General features: G+C 31.3%; 1 protein-coding gene across 1 annotated transcript; it reads right to left on the bottom strand.

Moving 5' to 3' along the window:
* Nucleotides 1-11,315: 11,315 nt before the first annotated feature.
* On the bottom strand, nt 11,316-17,282 carry LOC120081942 (potassium transporter 6-like). The gene is made up of 9 exons (XM_039037128.2): nt 17,099-17,282; nt 16,384-16,627; nt 15,776-16,268; nt 15,617-15,670; nt 14,180-14,440; nt 14,031-14,083; nt 12,989-13,112; nt 12,639-12,893; nt 11,316-12,540 (listed from the first exon to the last, which is right to left on the bottom strand). Exons 2-9 carry the CDS (start codon nt 16,420-16,422, stop codon nt 11,468-11,470), a joined length of 2,352 nt encoding a protein of 783 aa, XP_038893056.1. The 5' UTR covers nt 16,423-16,627; nt 17,099-17,282; the 3' UTR covers nt 11,316-11,467.
* Between the last annotated feature and the right edge of the window lie 1,828 nt (nt 17,283-19,110).

Genomic DNA, 19,110 nt, shown 5'->3' with positions numbered 1-19,110 from the left:
TCAACACAAATTAGACACCTAGACCACTTCTTAATGCTCTTTGATGTGTCAATGAGCCGAATCTCCTAGTACTTGCATGTATTTGATACATAAAAGCTTTAAATTTGGGGATTAAGACTGATTATGCATGTTGAACTTCAAAGAGTTGGAGCAGAAAATCGGTTTCTGTTTTACTACTCTCTAAACCATCCTCTTTCCTTACTCAATTCCCAACAATTCTAAGTTCTACCATTCAAATCTAAGTTGGAGAATAGGCCAAAATGATTACCAAACGGGATTAGAAATTCGGAAAGTTCAAAAACTTTTTTTTTATTATGAGAACTTAAAGGGATGAATTTAGATCTTTAAAGTTTGAGAGTGTTCATTGTTATTAAAATTAAGAGCTTTTTTTTTTAAATAATTAAAATTAAGAGTTTTTAATATACAAAGCTCTTTTTTTTAATTATTAATTATAAGACTACATCTTCAAAATATTATATGTTTAATATATCTATAAATATTAAAAATTAAAAAATGTATATATAAATATGACAAAGACTCATTAGACGATTCAAATTTAAAAACTCAATTATCGATTAGATATTTTCAAACTTTAGAGATCTACCCGTTTGATCAAATTAAAGTTTACAAAGACCTAACAATCAATTTCACATTATGAAACTAATTTATCAAATTATCCTACTAGTTTCACATTAAATTTAATAACTTGGATAAAGACTTTTCATATTCATGCTTAAATTGATGAATCAACTTTTAACAACCACAACAATTATCGTACTAATAGAATACATATAGACATTACTAATAATCAATCTAAAAAACAAATAAAAACAACTCAAGAATCTTCTTCATGTAGATCTCGATGGTGTCAAAACAAAAACAAAAACAAAACGGCATAAGAAAGAGGGGCTTCATTTTGTAAATGTTATGTGATTTACAAAATATTTTTGACAAAAGGATAAAAATTCATTGCTCAATCTTACACCAACAAAGAGTTATAAAAAAGAACAAAAGTAAGGAAAAAAAAATTAAAAAGAATGGGAGAAGTAAAAAAAAAAAAGGTTATAGAATCCGTAGTTGGTATGTAATAGAACTAAAAACTATTTTTGCACTTGGAGTACCAAAAAGGTCGATAATGACTAACAAGGTTGAATATTTAATATTAATTAATAATGATGTTTGGTGTTGTTAATCTTGCTTTGATTTCTTATCTTTATTTAATTATATAGTTCAATTCATTAAATTATTTAGCCATTAGTGAACTACTACTCCCAATTTGATAATAACGAATCTAAAATTAAGCAAAACTTTTTTTTTTCCCTAAAAAATGAGAGAATTAAGCCTCGAGTTTGTTTTTATAAAAATTTCCTCCTTGATGCTCCCAAATCGATCGCTATTGTTTTCTTGCTTTTTTATAACCATTAAATTGAGGAGACGTTTTGATTGTTAATTTAATAAGAAATTAAACCACTAACATCTTCTGTGTTTACATATTTTTTTTTTTCACGTTTGTTGGTGATATTTATTCTCTTTGCATGTACATGGTCTTTCCATTTACTCAATAACATTATGAATTTTTCAAGTGATTTTCATTAAATTATCTTGAAATATTTAGATATTATTTTAATAAATTGAGACTACAAATTTAATTTGATCCAACTAAATATTTTGGTTATTAGATTTATTATTAAATTAATATTTCACTTTAGAATGATTATTTATATTTTCATTGTATTTACGTTATGACCATCAAAATGTTTGAATGAAAATGTGTTTTATGTCATAACGGTCATTGTTTAAGTACTCAAAAGGTTGGGTCGTTACAATTGGTATTGGAGCCTAACTTTTGGGTTATGTAGACTGACTTATGATATAAGTCTTGGTTTTGTATCCCTTATAATCCATTCACGGATCCTTCGTCCTTGTCAAGTATGTTCTATCAATGAATGTTTTATGAAAGATGTGTGTTCGCACGAGATTTCAAGAGAAATTTATTTCGTGGAACTTGAACTTTGTATTTGTATTAATTTTGTGGAAAGTGAGTACAATCTCTAATACACAGTATTTTGATGCTTTCAAAATAAACTATAAACTTTAAGCTAGTTGATCTTCTTGAACGATCGGCCTTGGGCTTGTTGATCTTCTTGGATGATCGGCCTTTGGGCTTGATGATCTTCTTGCATGATCGGCCTTTGGGCTTGATGATCTTCTTAGATGATCGACCTTTAGGCTTGTTGATCTTCTTGGAGGATTGGTCTTTGGACTTGTTTATTTTCTTGAAGGATTAGTGTTCACACGAGGCTTCTGGAGAAACTTGTTTCGTGGAGTTGAACTTAAGTTGGTGTTGATGTTGAAGTTGATTTGATGCGATGTGGTTCGATCTCTAGTACTTGATCCTTTGATTCTCTCTCAGTTGAATGCGTACACTTGATTTGAGGAAGCGAAGTGCGTGATGATCGTGGAGTTGAAGTCTTGGAAGAATACTTGTATCTCCGAAGGACTTCAATCTTTAAGGGTCTTCTATCTTCTAAGAGTGTAGTTTTAAGAGTCTTGGAAGTCTTCTACTTGTTGATGAATTCTCTTTGGACTCTCTAAATATATAAATGCTTGTATCTTCAAAGGATTTCAGTCTTCAGAATGTTTGCATCTTCAAAGGACTTCAGTCTTCAGGATGCTTGTATCTTCAGGATGCTTGTATCTTCGAAGGACTTTAGTCTTCAGGTGTGGTCAGCTTCAAGAGTCAAGGAGTCTTCTGATTGTAAAGAATCCTCTATAAGCTCTCTAGAGTATAAAATTGCTAACCTCATTCAAATGAGGAAAACTTCTCTATTTATAGAGTTCACAAGTGGGCTTAAGCTTGGCCCTTGTGTTTGGGGAGATTGAATCTTCAGCTTGTAGGTTGTGAAGATACGATCAGCTTGTTGAAATCTTCTAATCTTCAAAGCTTCAAATAGTTCAGATCTTCAGTTCTTCAAAATTTTAGAACTTCAATCTTCGAAAATTGAGAAGCTTCGATCTTCAGCACTTGAGAGCTTAAATCTTGAATCTTGGGAGCTTAAATCTTCAAAGTTTTAATGTCTTCTGATCTTCAGAGCTTTAGTGTCTGATCTTCAGAGCTTTAGTGTCTGATCTTCAGAGCTCGTGATTCGCCGAAATTTCTAATTCAACAATGTGTTTAAAAGCATTCAAGTTTAAGGTTTATGTATTGATTGACTTTTATTGTTAGTTTAATGACCTGAAAGAAGTTAGTGTGAGATGGTTATTTTGTTTTGATATTATGGAAGGAAAGGAAAATTATTATGAGGCCATCTGGCACTAGTTTATTTCATGGAATGACGGTTAAAATGAACATATATTTCCGTTAAAAGATATTGAAACTTGATAAAACTATGGAGTGTTATGAACTTATGATTGGAAAGAAAGAAAAAGATGTATTTATTAAAACCATAGAATAAAGTAGGCAAATTGGGAATTCACTAAGGAACAGTATTTTGTTTTGCATTGAGAGAATAAAATTGGTGGTGTTAAAAGAAACTTTATCACAAGGCGCACGTTCGTAGGTACGAGATTAAAATTGTTTTATAAGATAAGAAAGAGGTGAAGAAGAGACTTTAGTTCTATTAAAGATTACTAAAAATTAGAGTCAAAATTTTTCAAAAGAAATTTGAAAAAATTAATAGGTCATGATCACTTTAATGGTATCGAAGTTGGTGGACCAAGTAAGGTATCGTGTTTTAGTTCTTCATGTAACGTGCCTAAAAGGAAGAAGAATTACTAGTTGGAGCATAAAGCGATAGTATGAGGAACTCCTTATAAGACCTAGACAAGATGAACTAGTCAAGGAAGACCAAGATGATTGAAGTTATAATTGGCTTTAAATGGGAGAAAACAAGTTGTTGGATTGAATTATTCTTAAGGTACTTGGGTGTGAACTATGTTTTGTTGCAATGAAAAGGCCCAAGATTAATTAATTGACCCAAGAAGAAGAAAAGGTATTTGGATTTAAAAGCAATACCAACTTGTAAAGGATATCTTGCTAAAGGTGGAATTTAAGAATTGAATTGTAGATCATGAAGGTGTTACGAATATTCAAATGTTTTGATAGAGATAGATTTCACTCAGAAAGGGGAAAAGAGCATCTTGGTTTTATTAGTCTTGGAAAAGATAAGACCGAGAGAAAATGAAAACATTTGAGAAATGTTTTGTTGTTTTGAGGAGGTAAGGGGAATTAATGTTTTGAGATTAAGGACATAGGTTTGGTTTAGTGTTTTGAGATAGGGTATATGTGTTTACGAACCTCTAGAAATTGGTGTGAACAATCTCGTTACTACTTGGAACTTTGGATCTTAGTATTTGTTGGTTGAATGGATATCTTACCTAAGTTATTGGTCTTGGAGCTAGTTTTAACATGATAATTTGATTAAGCTAGACAATCACACATTGGAGGAGTGCTTAGCAAGCTTCTTCAGATTATAGTGGAGACGAAGAAAATAATGTTTTGGTGAAAATGTTTAGTAGCAATAATTACTAGAAGCTATGAAAATGGAAGAGTTAAGACTTTGTTAAAGAAAGGGTAAGTCGTTGAAAGATATTAGCAAGGTGTAGAAATTTTTTATTGTGGACACGAATATTTAGAACAAAGAATCAATGAAGCCATCAATTTGATTTCAAGGTGAAAAGTACTCTAGCTCCAAATAAGGAACGAGCTATACGAGTGTTAAGGTTTAGTAAATTAGATCTCCCAGAAAGACCCCTAGCAATAGAAATGAACTTGAGTTGAGAGCAACTTCTATCTTTAAGTCTCCTCATAGAAGGATTCTAGCAGAGTTGAAATGGCCTAAGCCACTGGTACAAGAACCATTTAGCAAAGTGTTTTAATTTTTTCCTTGGAGCACATTGGTTTTGTTCATTAAGAAAGAAAGATAGATTCATGCGACTATGTATCAACTATTATGGATTGAATATGATAGCGTATCTCATATGGTTAGGGGATGTGCGGAATCAGCCCCAAGTTGAAGAAGGATATGGTTGTTTTAGTTTTGTGATTTTGGAAGCATTGCTTGTGTAAAGAAGAAATATGCATGGGCCATGAAAATTGAGAAACTTCTCTATCACAGTCGATGAAGATGGTTGGGACGAAAGGTCAAGGTAAGAATTTAGTATATATTTGTTTTGATTTAAAACTTTCGAGGACGAAAGTTTCTTAAGGAGGGAAGAATGTAACTTTCCAAAATTTTCAGGTAATTTTCATTAAATTATTTTGAAATATTTGAGCGTTATTTTGATAAATTGGGACTAAAAATTTAATGTGGGATCTCAACTAAACGTTTTGGTTTTTGGATTTATTATTAAATTAATATTTCATTTTACAATAGTTATTTATGTTTTCACTGTATTTACGTTATGACGGTCAAGACGGTTAAAATGTTTGAATGGAAATGTGTTTTATGTCGTAACGACCCTTGTTTAAGTACTCGAAAGGTCGGGTCGTCACACAATCTATTTTGTACAAAAAGAGATTTGATTGTAGACCTAATGATAAACCACTAACATCTTCCTTATTTACATAATTTTTTTTTTCTCTTTTTTGTGTATTGACGAGATTCATATTCTCTTTTCATGTTCATGGTCTCTCCATTTATTTGATATATTTCTATTTGTCACTCTACAGAATATTGCAATATCTCTGCAATTTTATGTATAAAAAAAAATAAAAAAATAGCAACTCTATTTACTATGTTGGACATAAGGTATCCCCACACTGTACTGAAATAATATCTCTTGGACCTCGACTCCCATGAACACACTTGGCTTGTGAATTGTGATGGTGGCGTTGGCACATGAATTGTTCTTGAATAGGATTTCAACGACGGAAAGGTGAGACTTTTACTCTGAAAAATGTCGTCGGACAAATGGCTAAATTGTCGCCACCTATCTTTGTCCTAATTTATTTAAAATAAATTTAATTATTAGATTAATTGTCTTAATTTTACTAATTTTAAATTTTATGATTATCCACCTTTAAAAAAACTTGTTTTATTACTTTTTAACTTTTTTTTTTTATGTGAAATTTGTTTAAAGTAACTAAATTAGTTAGATAGAGTAACTAAGCTCATCGAAAAAAAAAACTAAAAAGAGTTAGTTTTTGAACTTTACTTTGGTTGCCAAAGGCTCCATACACTTTTGAGGTGTACCCAAAGCTAAAATTAACCCGTAAAAGATTTAGTCATTTGAAGTATTATTTTTTGCTATAAAGCCATTTTTTTTAAAACAAAAGGAGGGGAACCACACAGAAACCCTAAGAGACAGCATGGAGGAAAAAAAAAACAAAGCCACACAGAGAGAAAACCCTAGAGAGATAGAGAGTAAAATCAATGAGTTCACACGAAATATAGCCAAAAATCTCCCCAAAAAAATAAAAAATCTAAGAACCAAAAGCCCTAATTTAATTGGATATTGCATTTGATAGAGCATTGTCTCAACCATCCGTACCTCATACAAGGGGTGGCTTTTCATGTTCTTGATTCAACCTTTAGCCATCTTTTTCTTTCTTAGAGACTTAAAAAATAGATTGAAAGAAAAGGTATTAGAGAAATTTTCTAACTATCACATTTTTTTTTAATGATGCTATGCTTATTTCTTTATGCATTTGTTAGATTTACTATTATTATCTATTTTATTTTTGGTTTATTCATTTCTTTATTGTTTTTTTTTACCTCTCTATTCATCATCTCCTTCATTACATATTTCATTTTTAACTTCTTGTTTTCAAAAAAAGAAGAAGAAGAAGAAGAAGAAGAAGAAGAATAACGTATCTTAGAATAAGTTGGGCTCTTGCTATGATAAAAAATTTAGGAAGCTTGTTGAAGAAAAGAAGAGAAAGTTTGAAGCTAAAAAAGAATGGAGAAATAATATGAGTTGAAGAAGCACAGAAAAAAAATAAATTGGAAAAAATAAAGAGAGTTTAAAGAGAAATAGGTAAATAAAAGCTTTAAAATGATCAATTAAATATGTTTAATTTTATTTGTTTATTATTATTATTATATATAAAAAGGTTAGTTGGAAGTTTAATTCTTTTTTTTGAAAAAAACTTGAGTTGTCTGCGTCAGTTAGCACTTTTTTTTAAAAAAAATAATAATAATCATATATATTATTGAGAAATTATTTCAAATGTTGTTATAAATATTTACAAGATATAAAAAAAAATTTGAACTATCAATAATATATATACGAATACAATTTTATCAATATCTAAAGTTTTGCTATATTTAAAAATAATCCAATATTATTATTGTCTACTTTTTATATTATATTCTATGTTTCTTGATTTCTTTTAGACACACTTATCTATCTTATTTTAGGTGTAATATTTATCATTTTATTTTTTGAAGTATTTTAGTATGCTATTGCTTATGTTATAATTAAATGATATCGTTATAATATTCTTAGGGGGCGTTTGGGTCATAAACTTGGTTATTATAATCCTAGGTTATTATAATTAAGTTATAATAGTTTATGTTTGGGGTATAGATTATTTTAGTCTGGATTATAATAGTATGTGTTTGAGATACAAACTATTTTAGTTTTGAGAGGAAATAGTACACACTGTAGCAACAAATTTTAAAATGATAAATGTAAAATAGTAAAAACTGTAGCAAATAGTAAATATTGTAGCAAATAGTAAATATTGTAGAAAATTGAGGTTTTGAAAATAATGTTGATGATAGCTAATTGGGAGTTTGAAATAGTATTTACTATATCAAGACATGGCTATTATAGTCTTAGGATAGTCCTTGCCCAAACATCTCTTTAATCTTTATTTGCATTTACAAAAAATTGACGATGGAATCTAAAAAATTTAGGAGTCTAATTTTCTAGAATTCTCAACTGAGGAGTCGATTCATTAGGAGTCTGAGATCGATCTCCAATACGTTTTTATTAGATTTTTACTATGCTCGGTTATATTTATTTAATTCATTATTATGTTTCTTTAATTATATTTTTGCTTATATAATGTTCATATCGAAATTAATTTCGATTCTAATTAATATTTCTCTAAGTTTTTAAATATTTCTTTTAAAAATCTTTCAAATTCATTTAGATTACATTTTTGTGTTTTTTAACCTTTAAAAAATTAATATATTGTTTTTTCTTAATCAAAATTTTCTAATTGACCATTTTCCTTAAAAAAATTCATAATATGGAATCTAGAAACATGTGGGAATCTTGTTTTTATAGATTCTTGTGGTGTGGGTTCATAGAATCCAAAATTCGAACTCAAGATAAAATGGATTTAATTGTTGTTTCTCTAAAAATAAAAAAAGAACTTACTTAATTAAAAAAGCTATCCTAGGAAGATTAAAGAAATGGTAATATTTTCTCAATTTCTTGAAGTAAGGAATTTTTACTTAATTCTATAATAGTCTAATTGATGGATTTTGTTATCCGACTTATTTTATGAGATCATTACTTCAAATATCGGAGTAATAGGGTAAAATAGGACTTTTTTTTTTTAATATATCTATCGAGAAAAAAATAATTTCTTAAAGATATAAAATTCAACTAGGGGGTTGTGGGTGCTAACACCTTTCTCATACACAAACAACTTCTGAACTCAACTCTAGTTTTCGCATACCATTTTTATTCAATTTTAATTAAAAAAATGTTTATTTTTATTTCAGTGATCAATCACATCATAAAAAAGATGGGTAGCAATTCCTATTTTATTTTTTTTATAAAATTAACTTTTTTTTTGAGGTCGTCAACCCTCACATCGTCTCGGACACGTGAATACATAAACCATTGGGGAAAAAAAGAAAAAGAAAATTTGTATATTGAAGTGTTATCCATGAGTCCCGTTTATATACAAACATTACAGTTTATTATTATTATTATTTAAAAAAAAAAACGTCTGTTTTCATCACAATTACTAAAAAAAATTAGTTATGTAATTATTGAATTGTTTTTTTAAAAAAAGTTGTAACTGTTTTTTAATTAAAAAAAAATGGCAATTGCTTGCCAAAAAACAATAACGTACGCTGAATATGTGCTATTAATTAATTTTATTTTTTTTAAAAAAAAATAATGTAAATAATGATTAGGTTTCTTTTTGTAAAAAAGGCATCAATTAAGAATTTTAAAAGCTCTAAAGTGGATGATTTTTTTATTTTTCTAAAACGAAAACGGTATTAATTATTAAGAATTTTAATAAACTCTCAAGTGGTTGATTTTATATATAAAACAAAATGAATAAGTGGATGATTTATTGTCTTTTTTAAAAAAGAAAACGGATGTCGATATTTGAGCAATGGTCCATTGGAAGGATTAGAAGATTTTGGTCGTTTTAAGTTATCAATTAATGGTTAATATCTAACTAAAATAGGTAAAAATTATATAAGTAAATTCAAGTCTAACTCACATACGATTTGGAGATGGCAAAATTTACAATACTATCATTTTTTTTTTTTTATTGTTTGCCACATTAATATATTTTTAAAATTAGAATGCAGTCCATCAATATTATTGTTTACCAATATTTATAAAGACAAATTTATAATACATATAAAAAAAAAGTACGATACTTACATGATATTAATTTTTTTTTCTTTAGATATCATAAAATTTGATTTTCTTTTCATCATTCAATTACATGATTCAATTGATTTTTTTTAATTGAATAAATACATGGATGAGAGATCAAAATTTTGACATTGAAAAAAAAAATTGCATATAAATTACTATTAAGTTTGGATATCGGTTATAATTAAAGTGAACTTAGCTTTAACGTATTTTAACGGAGAAGACATTAAAACTCGGAGGAATTTCTGCTTAAAAAAATCAGTGTCTCAGAAAAAGTATTGATTTTAAGCAATAAAGAATGTGAGGATGCAAAAGAATGAAGGGTACAATTGAGAAGGGACAAGCATAATTTAGATGTCTATTTATTTATTTCTGAAACAAGATGAATTAAATTGAATTGGCTCATTGCATTATTTTTATTTTTATCTTTTTATTTTTTTATCTACTATTATTATTATTATTTTAAGTATGGCCGCCGGTCCGCCACCTCTAATATGGGCCAGCCACCGGGATGGTGACCAACCAGGCACCAGCTTTATAAACTATATTCTTCTTCTTCTTCTTCTTCCTCTTTTTTTTCTTTTTTTTTTTTAATTTTAAATATCCAAGTTCAAAATTTAATTTTACATTTTTAAATACAATTTTCATTTTATCAAAATTAGTTTTGAATTATTAAAAATTGATGGATTCATTGTAATTTAAAAAATCACAAAAATGATTTTAACTTTCTACTTAATCACTTCAAGACAACCCCTTACATATTTTTGTTTAATTTAAAATTGATATATCAGGGTGTTTGAACACAAAATCTCCTTAGACCACCTGATCCGATAATCATCTTAAATCGTCGATTTATCCAAAAAGTGAAGGCTAATTTAATATCATATCATCTAACATAGATAAGAAAAAAAAGAGGGAGTTTTTAACTCGTATGGAATAGAAGTTAAGATTTAAAACAACCTGAATAAGATTTATTTTCAAAAAAAACAAAAATTGAATAAGGAAAAGGCAAAGAGGAAAAGATTAATTATGTGATATTATCTATTACTCATTTTCGTTAAACATACATACATACATAAAATACAACTCGATTTCTTTTAAAACATAAAATTAAAAATTAAAAAAGAATTAGAAAGAAAAAAAAAAAACATTATCAAAATGGGTTCTAGATTCTTCGTTTCTAAAATTTGCACAGAAACTTAAAGCACATGTTTTGAGGTGAAGCTGTCATATAATAATTGACTATAAATAGAACAGGGTAGAACATAAAAACATTAAATTAAGATATAATGGAACATATATATTTTGTGTCAATATAGTGTAGACATCCAAAGTGACATTAGAACGACTAATAATGAATAAGCTAGATTTAATTATATCCATTTATAAAATGATATAACAATAATATGGTGGTGCTAAAATTCCCTTAAATTAATAAGTCCCGAAATCAAACCGAACCTAGTTGTTAGAACGTCTCATTGACTCTCTCAATTGTGACCAGACAACAAGTCAAATGAAGAATCTATTTGGTGGAAAGCACGAGGGAAATAATTAGCCAATTAGTATGTTTTAAATCAAATAAATCGCTGGATTACTAAAAAAAGAACAAATAATTCTGAATCCCAACTCTAATTAAGAAATGACTAGCATTAGTTACAATTGACACACATAAATGTAACTAATACTCATCTTTATCAAAGACAAATTCAGTTAATTGAGTTATGTTAGTACAAAAATTTCATTAACAAAAGGATCAATTTTTCTCATTTTTCTCAAATCCACACTTGAATTTTCTATGCATTTTTTTTTTCCTTTTCATTATTTTACAGATATTACAGCTTTCTATACCCATATCTATGTACATAGAGATCTGGTATTATGGTCAAAACTAAACAAGATACATCATACCCACCTCAAGGGTTGATGATGAATGTGATAAACCTACTGGGAAGTCGGCTTCTCTGCTGTTCTTCCTCAAGAACTCATAAATGAAGTTGATCGACACCCTTTTCAGCGTGCTCGATCCTTGTTTTGCTTTCATGTGCGATCGTCCTACTATGTAAGCTACTCCTCCTTCTCTTGCTTCCATTAACTCTCGTAATTCTTCCATCGCATCAGTGTTGATTTTCGGGCTCTCAGGTACGATGAAGCGTACTCTTTTTCTCAATTGAATTGGAGCAGGTGACCTTATTTCCCTTGTATCTGAAGCTCTGTACAGTTCTTCAGAGTCTTCATCGTTATCGGTCTCGGCCATCTGAATCATCCTATCTTCATGGGTAGAAGATGTCCCAACGACTGACATCTTTTCACCATCTTTATCAAAATCCTGTTTAGAATCACCAGACTCTGCAGTCCCTGATCTTATAAACTCTGCTATGCTGCATATAAGATCATTCTCAAACTCTACATCGTCTTTGTGAACATCTCGATACCCATATCGCACAATGCACCGATAGAGTCTGTATTCACTTGTACCAATACGACCAATTAGAAACCGTTCCTCCGGTCTAACATGTGGCACTGGGACATATTTGATGCAAAGGAAAACAAGAACTTGATGGAAGGCGGGAATATTGGTGACAAAGTGGGTGAAGATACCCGGGATTCCGGAAACAAGCTCCGTCTGTATGACGCCAATCCCACGGACTCTTACAATGCCTAGGCTGCGACCCAAACTAAGTAGCCAATTAATAGTAACCTTGTTTTGGATGTCAAATTCAAACTTCTTAAGAGTACCATAGTGCCAGACATACATAACAATCAGGAATACAAAAGAAATTGCGATGGGAACCCACGCTCCTTCAAGAAATTTTATAAGAGAAGCTGAGAAGTAGAGAGATTCAATGGTGCCAAAGAAGAAGATGAAGCCTATTGCAAGAAATACACTTCGGTGCCAGCACAGGACAATAACGAGCGACATCAAGCATGTAGTAACAAGCATAACAGTTATCACTGCCAAACCTGAAGACAACGTTTTGAAAGAAGAGTTTTAGCTCGACGTTTTGTATGCAGTACAGCTGATTCCTTTAACAGGTCTATAACCAGAAATAGAATCATACCTGAGGCATGGCCCAACCGCTTTGTGTCTCTGAAACCCAAGGTAACAGCCAAGCACAACAGCATCAAGATCCAATTGACCTCTGGGATATAGATCTGACCGTGAACTTTCGAGGACGTATGAATAATTTTGACTCGAGGAAAGCAACCCAAGGCAGAGCACTGCTTTATAATCGAGAAAGTTCCAGTGATTATAGCCTGGCTTCCTACTACTGCTGCAAGCACAGCAATTATAAGGACAGGCCACTTCAATATATCTGGAAATAGAAAACAACATTCAATCAGCCAACTATCTCCAAATCATTAATATATCTGAGATAACCTTCTCGTGGAAACCATTCTTAAGACCTACCAGGAACAGAGACATAAAACCCTATTGGATGTTCATTTGGAGAGGGATGATGTTGAGACAGATAGGCAGCTTGCCCCATGTATGCTAGGAGGAGAGACGGATAAACCATAAAAGTGAAAGCAATCTGCAAGGGTTTTAAGATGACAGAAGTTAGAAAATAGTTGAGAATAGAGATGAACAAGGAACACTTCAGAAAACCAGAACACGAACACTAAGATTAGTGACACTATACCGACTTTAGCAAGCACAAATTATCGAAGTCAATGTCAAACATCAATTTTCAAATATGCAGGGTATTATAAAGGATGTTAGTAAATGATGGGTTATCACTAATCTCAGTCAGAAGAACAAGATTTCATGTTATAGAATTCAAAAAGGAAGATGCATAAAATGTATGACCAGGAAAAACTGCATGTGTCTTAATATAGGGAAAGCTCTTGTAAGAAGCATCTCTCCGATTTATGGGAGCAAGTCCACCCGAGAGAATTGCTTTAAACACAGAAATTAAGACAAATGGGCTGAAATGCAGTAGGTAACAATTTGCAAATGTGATAAATAAATACGGAACAGTTACATGAATAACACGTATGAAAGGAATTCATTAAACAGATAAAGAAAGGTGATTGGAGGAACTTCTCCCTCTCACCAATCAACACATTGACCGAACAAGCAAGTTAACAATGGGATGCATGAGATAGATATTTAAAGAAGAAAGGATTTGGAGAAATTAGACATATTTGCCTTGAACTTATGCTCTACCATAAGAGAGAACTGTCTAGTTTAAAGCAAGAATGGTGGCAAAACATCCTCCTATGGACTATCCAACAATACAAGACATAATGGAGGCACACTATATAATTGAGAAGGGTACAAGGGCGCCATCAGTCAAGCTTGATCACTGATGCAGTGAACAAGAAGAAGAATAGAGCACATAATCAAAAGTGGGTCATCAAATCAAAGACACTATCTGAAAGAATTATTGTATGGTTTATAAGAAAAGTCCCAACTAGTAGTAGAGATTGACCAATATTCAAAATTGTACCTTAATTGACAACTGAGAAAAATGCCCAAGGTCAGCAAACATCGCCTCTGAACCTAGAAAAATATAAATAAACATGTGTGATTAACGAGTGAATGACTTTGCTTGCAATGGCACAACATGATAAACCAAATAAAATGTGTGAAATTTACCAGTAATGCACAACATGATTCCACCAAGTGACATCCAACCTCCTTTTTGGGTTTTCTTAAGAAATTGGAACATGTAACGAGGAGAAATTGCTCTATAAACACGCGGATTCCAGTGAATAATATTGTACAGGCCAATGGCACTAATACACAATAGCCAAACTATCACTATTGGAGCAAACAAGAAGCCGATCCTGTGCGTTCCGTAGTGTTGAAGAGCAAACAAGCATATCAGCACAATGCATGCAATCGGGATTACTATATCTGCAGGAACATCAATTAACATGAGACGAGTCTGACAGCATCTAATATTTGTAATTATAATACAAAACTGAAGGGATGGGTTACTGGTTAAATAAGAAAGTAACAAAATAGTCGAGCAAATTCAAAGGGCCATCTTCCCACACCTCCCCCCCCCCCTCTTTTCAACAATAGTCCAATAGATTAGCATCTTTCCTCATAATAGAAACAAAACCTAGTATCCCAACTAATTATAACTTGCAATGACATTACGTATGCCGTACATTTGGATAATGGAGTGGAAGCTGGGTGTGATTCTGGAAGTTATGGAAGTAGTTAGTAATAGACTATTGTGACAGCAAATAAGGTACCACAGAAAATGAATACTCATCCACCATAAATCATAAAAGCAGGTTGCAGGATCAAATAATTATTAAATGTTATTATTTCTATAATCATAACATAGGCTCAAAAATAGTGATTTCTAATTTGATTTCCATGCTTATAGTTATAACTAAGGTGCATACTTAAAAGGGATTAAGCCATTCTTTCTAGTCTTCCATGGGCACATCAAGAAAGGCCAAAAACTCCTTTAAGCAAAAGAGAGAGCCCAAATAGCTCCAGGTTGCTCGCATAGTACTACCGGTACTTAATTTTTCAACCTCATTCCTATACTGCAAGTTTCTAAACTTTTTTTCCCTTCATCAATAAAGGTTTTTCCCTACTCCTTATTCAAAGAGAATAATCATACTTCCAAAGTTAAGCCTTCTCCACAGTGCTCCCCTCTTCTCAAACACTACCCTCCAACAGTTATATAAGTAGTGGGATGTTAAGTCCTATCCCACACAGTAAACAATTCAATACAATAGATTGCAACTTGGGATAGGACTTGTCAAGATGGTCTCCCAAGTATAGCATAGCAATCAATATAGTTGACAACTGTTTGTGATGATTGCATAACATATTAAAGCTATGGACAGTGACCTCTCATTCATAAGAAGACAAGTGAAGTTGAATGCTCAAAAACAAGATTTCTAAACAATATCCAACAGTTAGGACAAAAATTGGTAGATTTCAGTTATTGGAAATTCACTTCTTACTTTCCCCACTCTCCCTCACCTCTCTGGATTTTTCTACTTCCAGTCCTCAGAAACAAACAAGTAAAAATCCAATTAAATATGAGCAAGTGTACATTCTTACATTGGTGATGCTCTTTATCCATGGTATGCTCAAGGCCAGAAACCGCCGAAAGAACTGACAGGAAGTTAAAATAAGAAATGAATGACAAACAAACATCCAATTTAAGAAACCCAAAACAAAAAAATTGAAACAGTGATACTGAAAGTTAGAGATGATTACCAGAAATAGCTGGTGTTAAGATGCCATCCCCTATCACCATGCAAGTCCCAATTAAAGCAAGAACGAGCAAGAATTTTTGCAAAACCCGACGCTTTTCTAATGCTGATTTGAGTTTGAATCCAAAACTTTGTTGAGATGGTGGACCAAGGACATTCATCTTGTACTCAGTGAGTTCAGAATCAGCCAACTGGGTATTAGGCAATGAGCTAACTCGGGCATGTCGACACAGTAACGAATACAGAGCAAATGTCCCTCCCTCCCCATTATCATCGGCTTTAAGAACAATAAATATATATTTGAGCAAAGGAACAATGGTGAGAGTCCAGAAAACAAAGGACAGGACCCCATAAATCTCGTCGTTGCTCTTGGTATGATTGATATCCTCTTCAGCAAAAGTGTTCTTATAGACATAAAGAGGCGAAGTGCCCAACTCTCCATAAACAACCCCAAGACTCTGATAAGCCATCATCAAAATCGTCTTCCATGAATCTTTCTACATAACAAAAACAGTGAAATCGACATGGGTTTCAAGCGAAAACGCTCAAAAAACGAATTGAAATAAAGGGGAGAAGTTAAAAAATGCATGTAATGGAATATACAGAACTTACCTTGGCATCCTTTTCACTAACTCCACTTTCCAGATCCATAACCACAGAAGGGTCAAGTTTTCAAAAGTTGAGCAGAAGCATTTTCTACTCAACAACTCAAATCTCTATTTGGGGGAAACTTTATATGATATAAAACACCCTCCTCAAACAGCTTTTAGAGAGAGCGAAAGAAGAAGACGGATAGCGAAACAAAGAGTATTTTAAAATCCCAGATCCACGATGAGTTGCCTACGAATGCCAGATACTGAAGAAACCCATTTTTTTATTTCTCAGAATTCAATAAACAATTTCAACAAAAACTCAACGAAAACGAAAATGCAAAACACCCTTTACTAGTTTAGAGAAAATACAGGAATATACTAACAACCCAAAAGTCTCTGCAACACTAAAATGAGAAAAAAAGAACAAAAATACACAAAACACATATATACTAAATATACGTGTCTTTATAGAGAAAGAAAGGGATGTGTGGAGAACGAACACGAAAAGCCACAGAAAGAAAAAAAAAAAAAAAACCTTTGAAAATCAGAGAGAATATTTTTCGTAATCATTCAGAAAGGGACTAAGAAATGAAGATTTCAACGGGGGTTAATCTTAAGCTCTACTTTATGTAAGAAAATGAAATTTCCAGTGTCGAGCAATAAAACCCACTTAAGTTTCTGAGAGTCAAAGTGGAAGAAGAAGGAAGAAGGAAGAAGAGAGAAGAGAAACCAACCGCTATTTTCTACGACACTTCTTGAGCAATTTTGCGAAGAAGAAGAAGATAAAGAATTAGTACATTCCTTTTTGTCTGATTTTGAAGGACAGATGGCATTGAAAATTTGCAATTAGTCCTGTTTGTTTACCAGAAAAAAATCGAACTCGGTGAATTTGGGGCCGAGTTGACTCAACATGGTGATGACGTTACTGACATGGAAGTGCTGCACATAACCAAGCCAAATTCCCAACCACCGATTAAGACTGCGTGGATATTCATTCTTCTCCCCCACGAGAAGAACAGTTATGATTTGATTTGAAATGAAAATTAAAAATCAAAACTTTGACTAATGAAAAGGGTTAAAAGGCTATTAGATGATCAATAACACTTTTTTAATTCGAGGGTTTTGTTGTTTAAGATGTTAATGTGACAAAAAATTCCATTAAAAAAAGGGAAAAACTAGAAGAGATCTAGAAATAGAAACCAAGTCAAAGTTTCCAAGCAATTGTTCATGAATAAGAAATGAAGAAAATTGAAAGAGGGAAAGTCTTTTTGAGAAGGAAAATGTTAAGGATAATAATGCTGATAAAATATATCTGATCAGTTCTTTGAGTTTTGCTCAAGTTGGGAAATTTTGGATGCTTTATATGAAAGAACAAAGGGAAATTTGGATGTATTCTTGTTTGAGGGAATCCTTTTTTAAGTGAAATTCATTGAGTTTTGGATTTTAGATGAGTCCACATTTTAGGGGAAGAAGCCCATTCCCTATGATTATTATTGTTTTTTTTTTTTTTAATGATGAAAAAAAAATCAATTTGAATTACCAAATGAGGATTTACTTTTACAACTTAAATTTGGTTGAATTACATGCAATCGGGCATCTATTAATTTTAAGGGGAATTTTTTTTATACTCATATTAACATATAAAGCAACACTAACTGATCTAAAAAATTCTTGAAGTATCTCCAAAATAACATAAAAGTGACCAAAGTAAGAATCTTGAAGTATCCTAGACTTTTTTTAGGTTCAGAAAATTTAAAGAATTCCAAAAATTCTTTTAGATAAGGATAATCTAATAAATATCTATAATATTTTTAGAATTCAAGAAATACATAGATAGATCTTTTTACTTGGACTTCAAGGATCTCATATAGGAGGTATGACCCCATATGTGAGCCATGAAAGTGAATGGGTGAATTTTTAGAGAGTATTCTCTAAAAAAAATGTTTGTGCTCGTAAATTATTAATAAAAGTTTCTTTTTCTAAACAAACTGTCTCTCTCCCTTTTGTGCCAATTTTTTTTAACAACTCGTAACTCCAAAACAAATGGTATCGAATTCATAAACGAATTATAATATTCAACATTCATAACTCAATTGGTTAAGATAAAAGTTTAAATTGTTCCATCCAAAGTATTGTGTTAGACTAAATAGAATGTCATGGGAACATTATCCATTATTGAGAATTGTCAAAGAGAAATTATGCAATAGCCTAAGATGTTAAAAAAACCCATCAAATCTGTGGAGCTTGGTTAAGTGGCAGCTATTAAAAAAGGTATATCAAAGCCTTTGATGATCGTCTTTTTTCATCATGAGCAAACGTTGTCTTCCTCGTCCTTTGAAACTTGTTGACATAAAATCATGAACAAAATACAGTTATTGGTTGATTCAATTTGTGAAAAATAAAAATGTAAAATTGTTCTCGGTTCTTGTTAGGTTAAATTGTAAACATGGTTCCAAGAGTTTTAAGAAAGTTAAAACTGAGTACATATGATATGATAAGAACCCTCATAAATAGTCTCTAAATCGTGTATGAGAAATTTATCAAACCGTAAAAACTATTCATGGAGTTTTATCAAATCACAAGGAGTGAATTCTAACTTTTAAAATTATAAGGATTTCTCAGTTATTATCAAATCATATATAGAGTAAATTTATAATTAAATCTTCTTTTTATGCCAAATGAAATGCATTAGAGCGTGAACTTACCCCTCATGGTCGAAGATCAAAAGTTTCTAGACGATTTCGAC

The sequence above is a fragment of the Benincasa hispida genome, chromosome 7 (genome assembly GCF_027475165.1).
Source record: "Benincasa hispida cultivar pf3 chromosome 7, pf3_genome.v1.1, whole genome shotgun sequence".
NCBI classification, from domain to species: Eukaryota; Viridiplantae; Streptophyta; class Magnoliopsida; order Cucurbitales; family Cucurbitaceae; genus Benincasa; species Benincasa hispida.
Note: the sequence above shows the minus strand (reverse complement) of the source record. Positions and strands in the feature narration are given on the sequence as shown.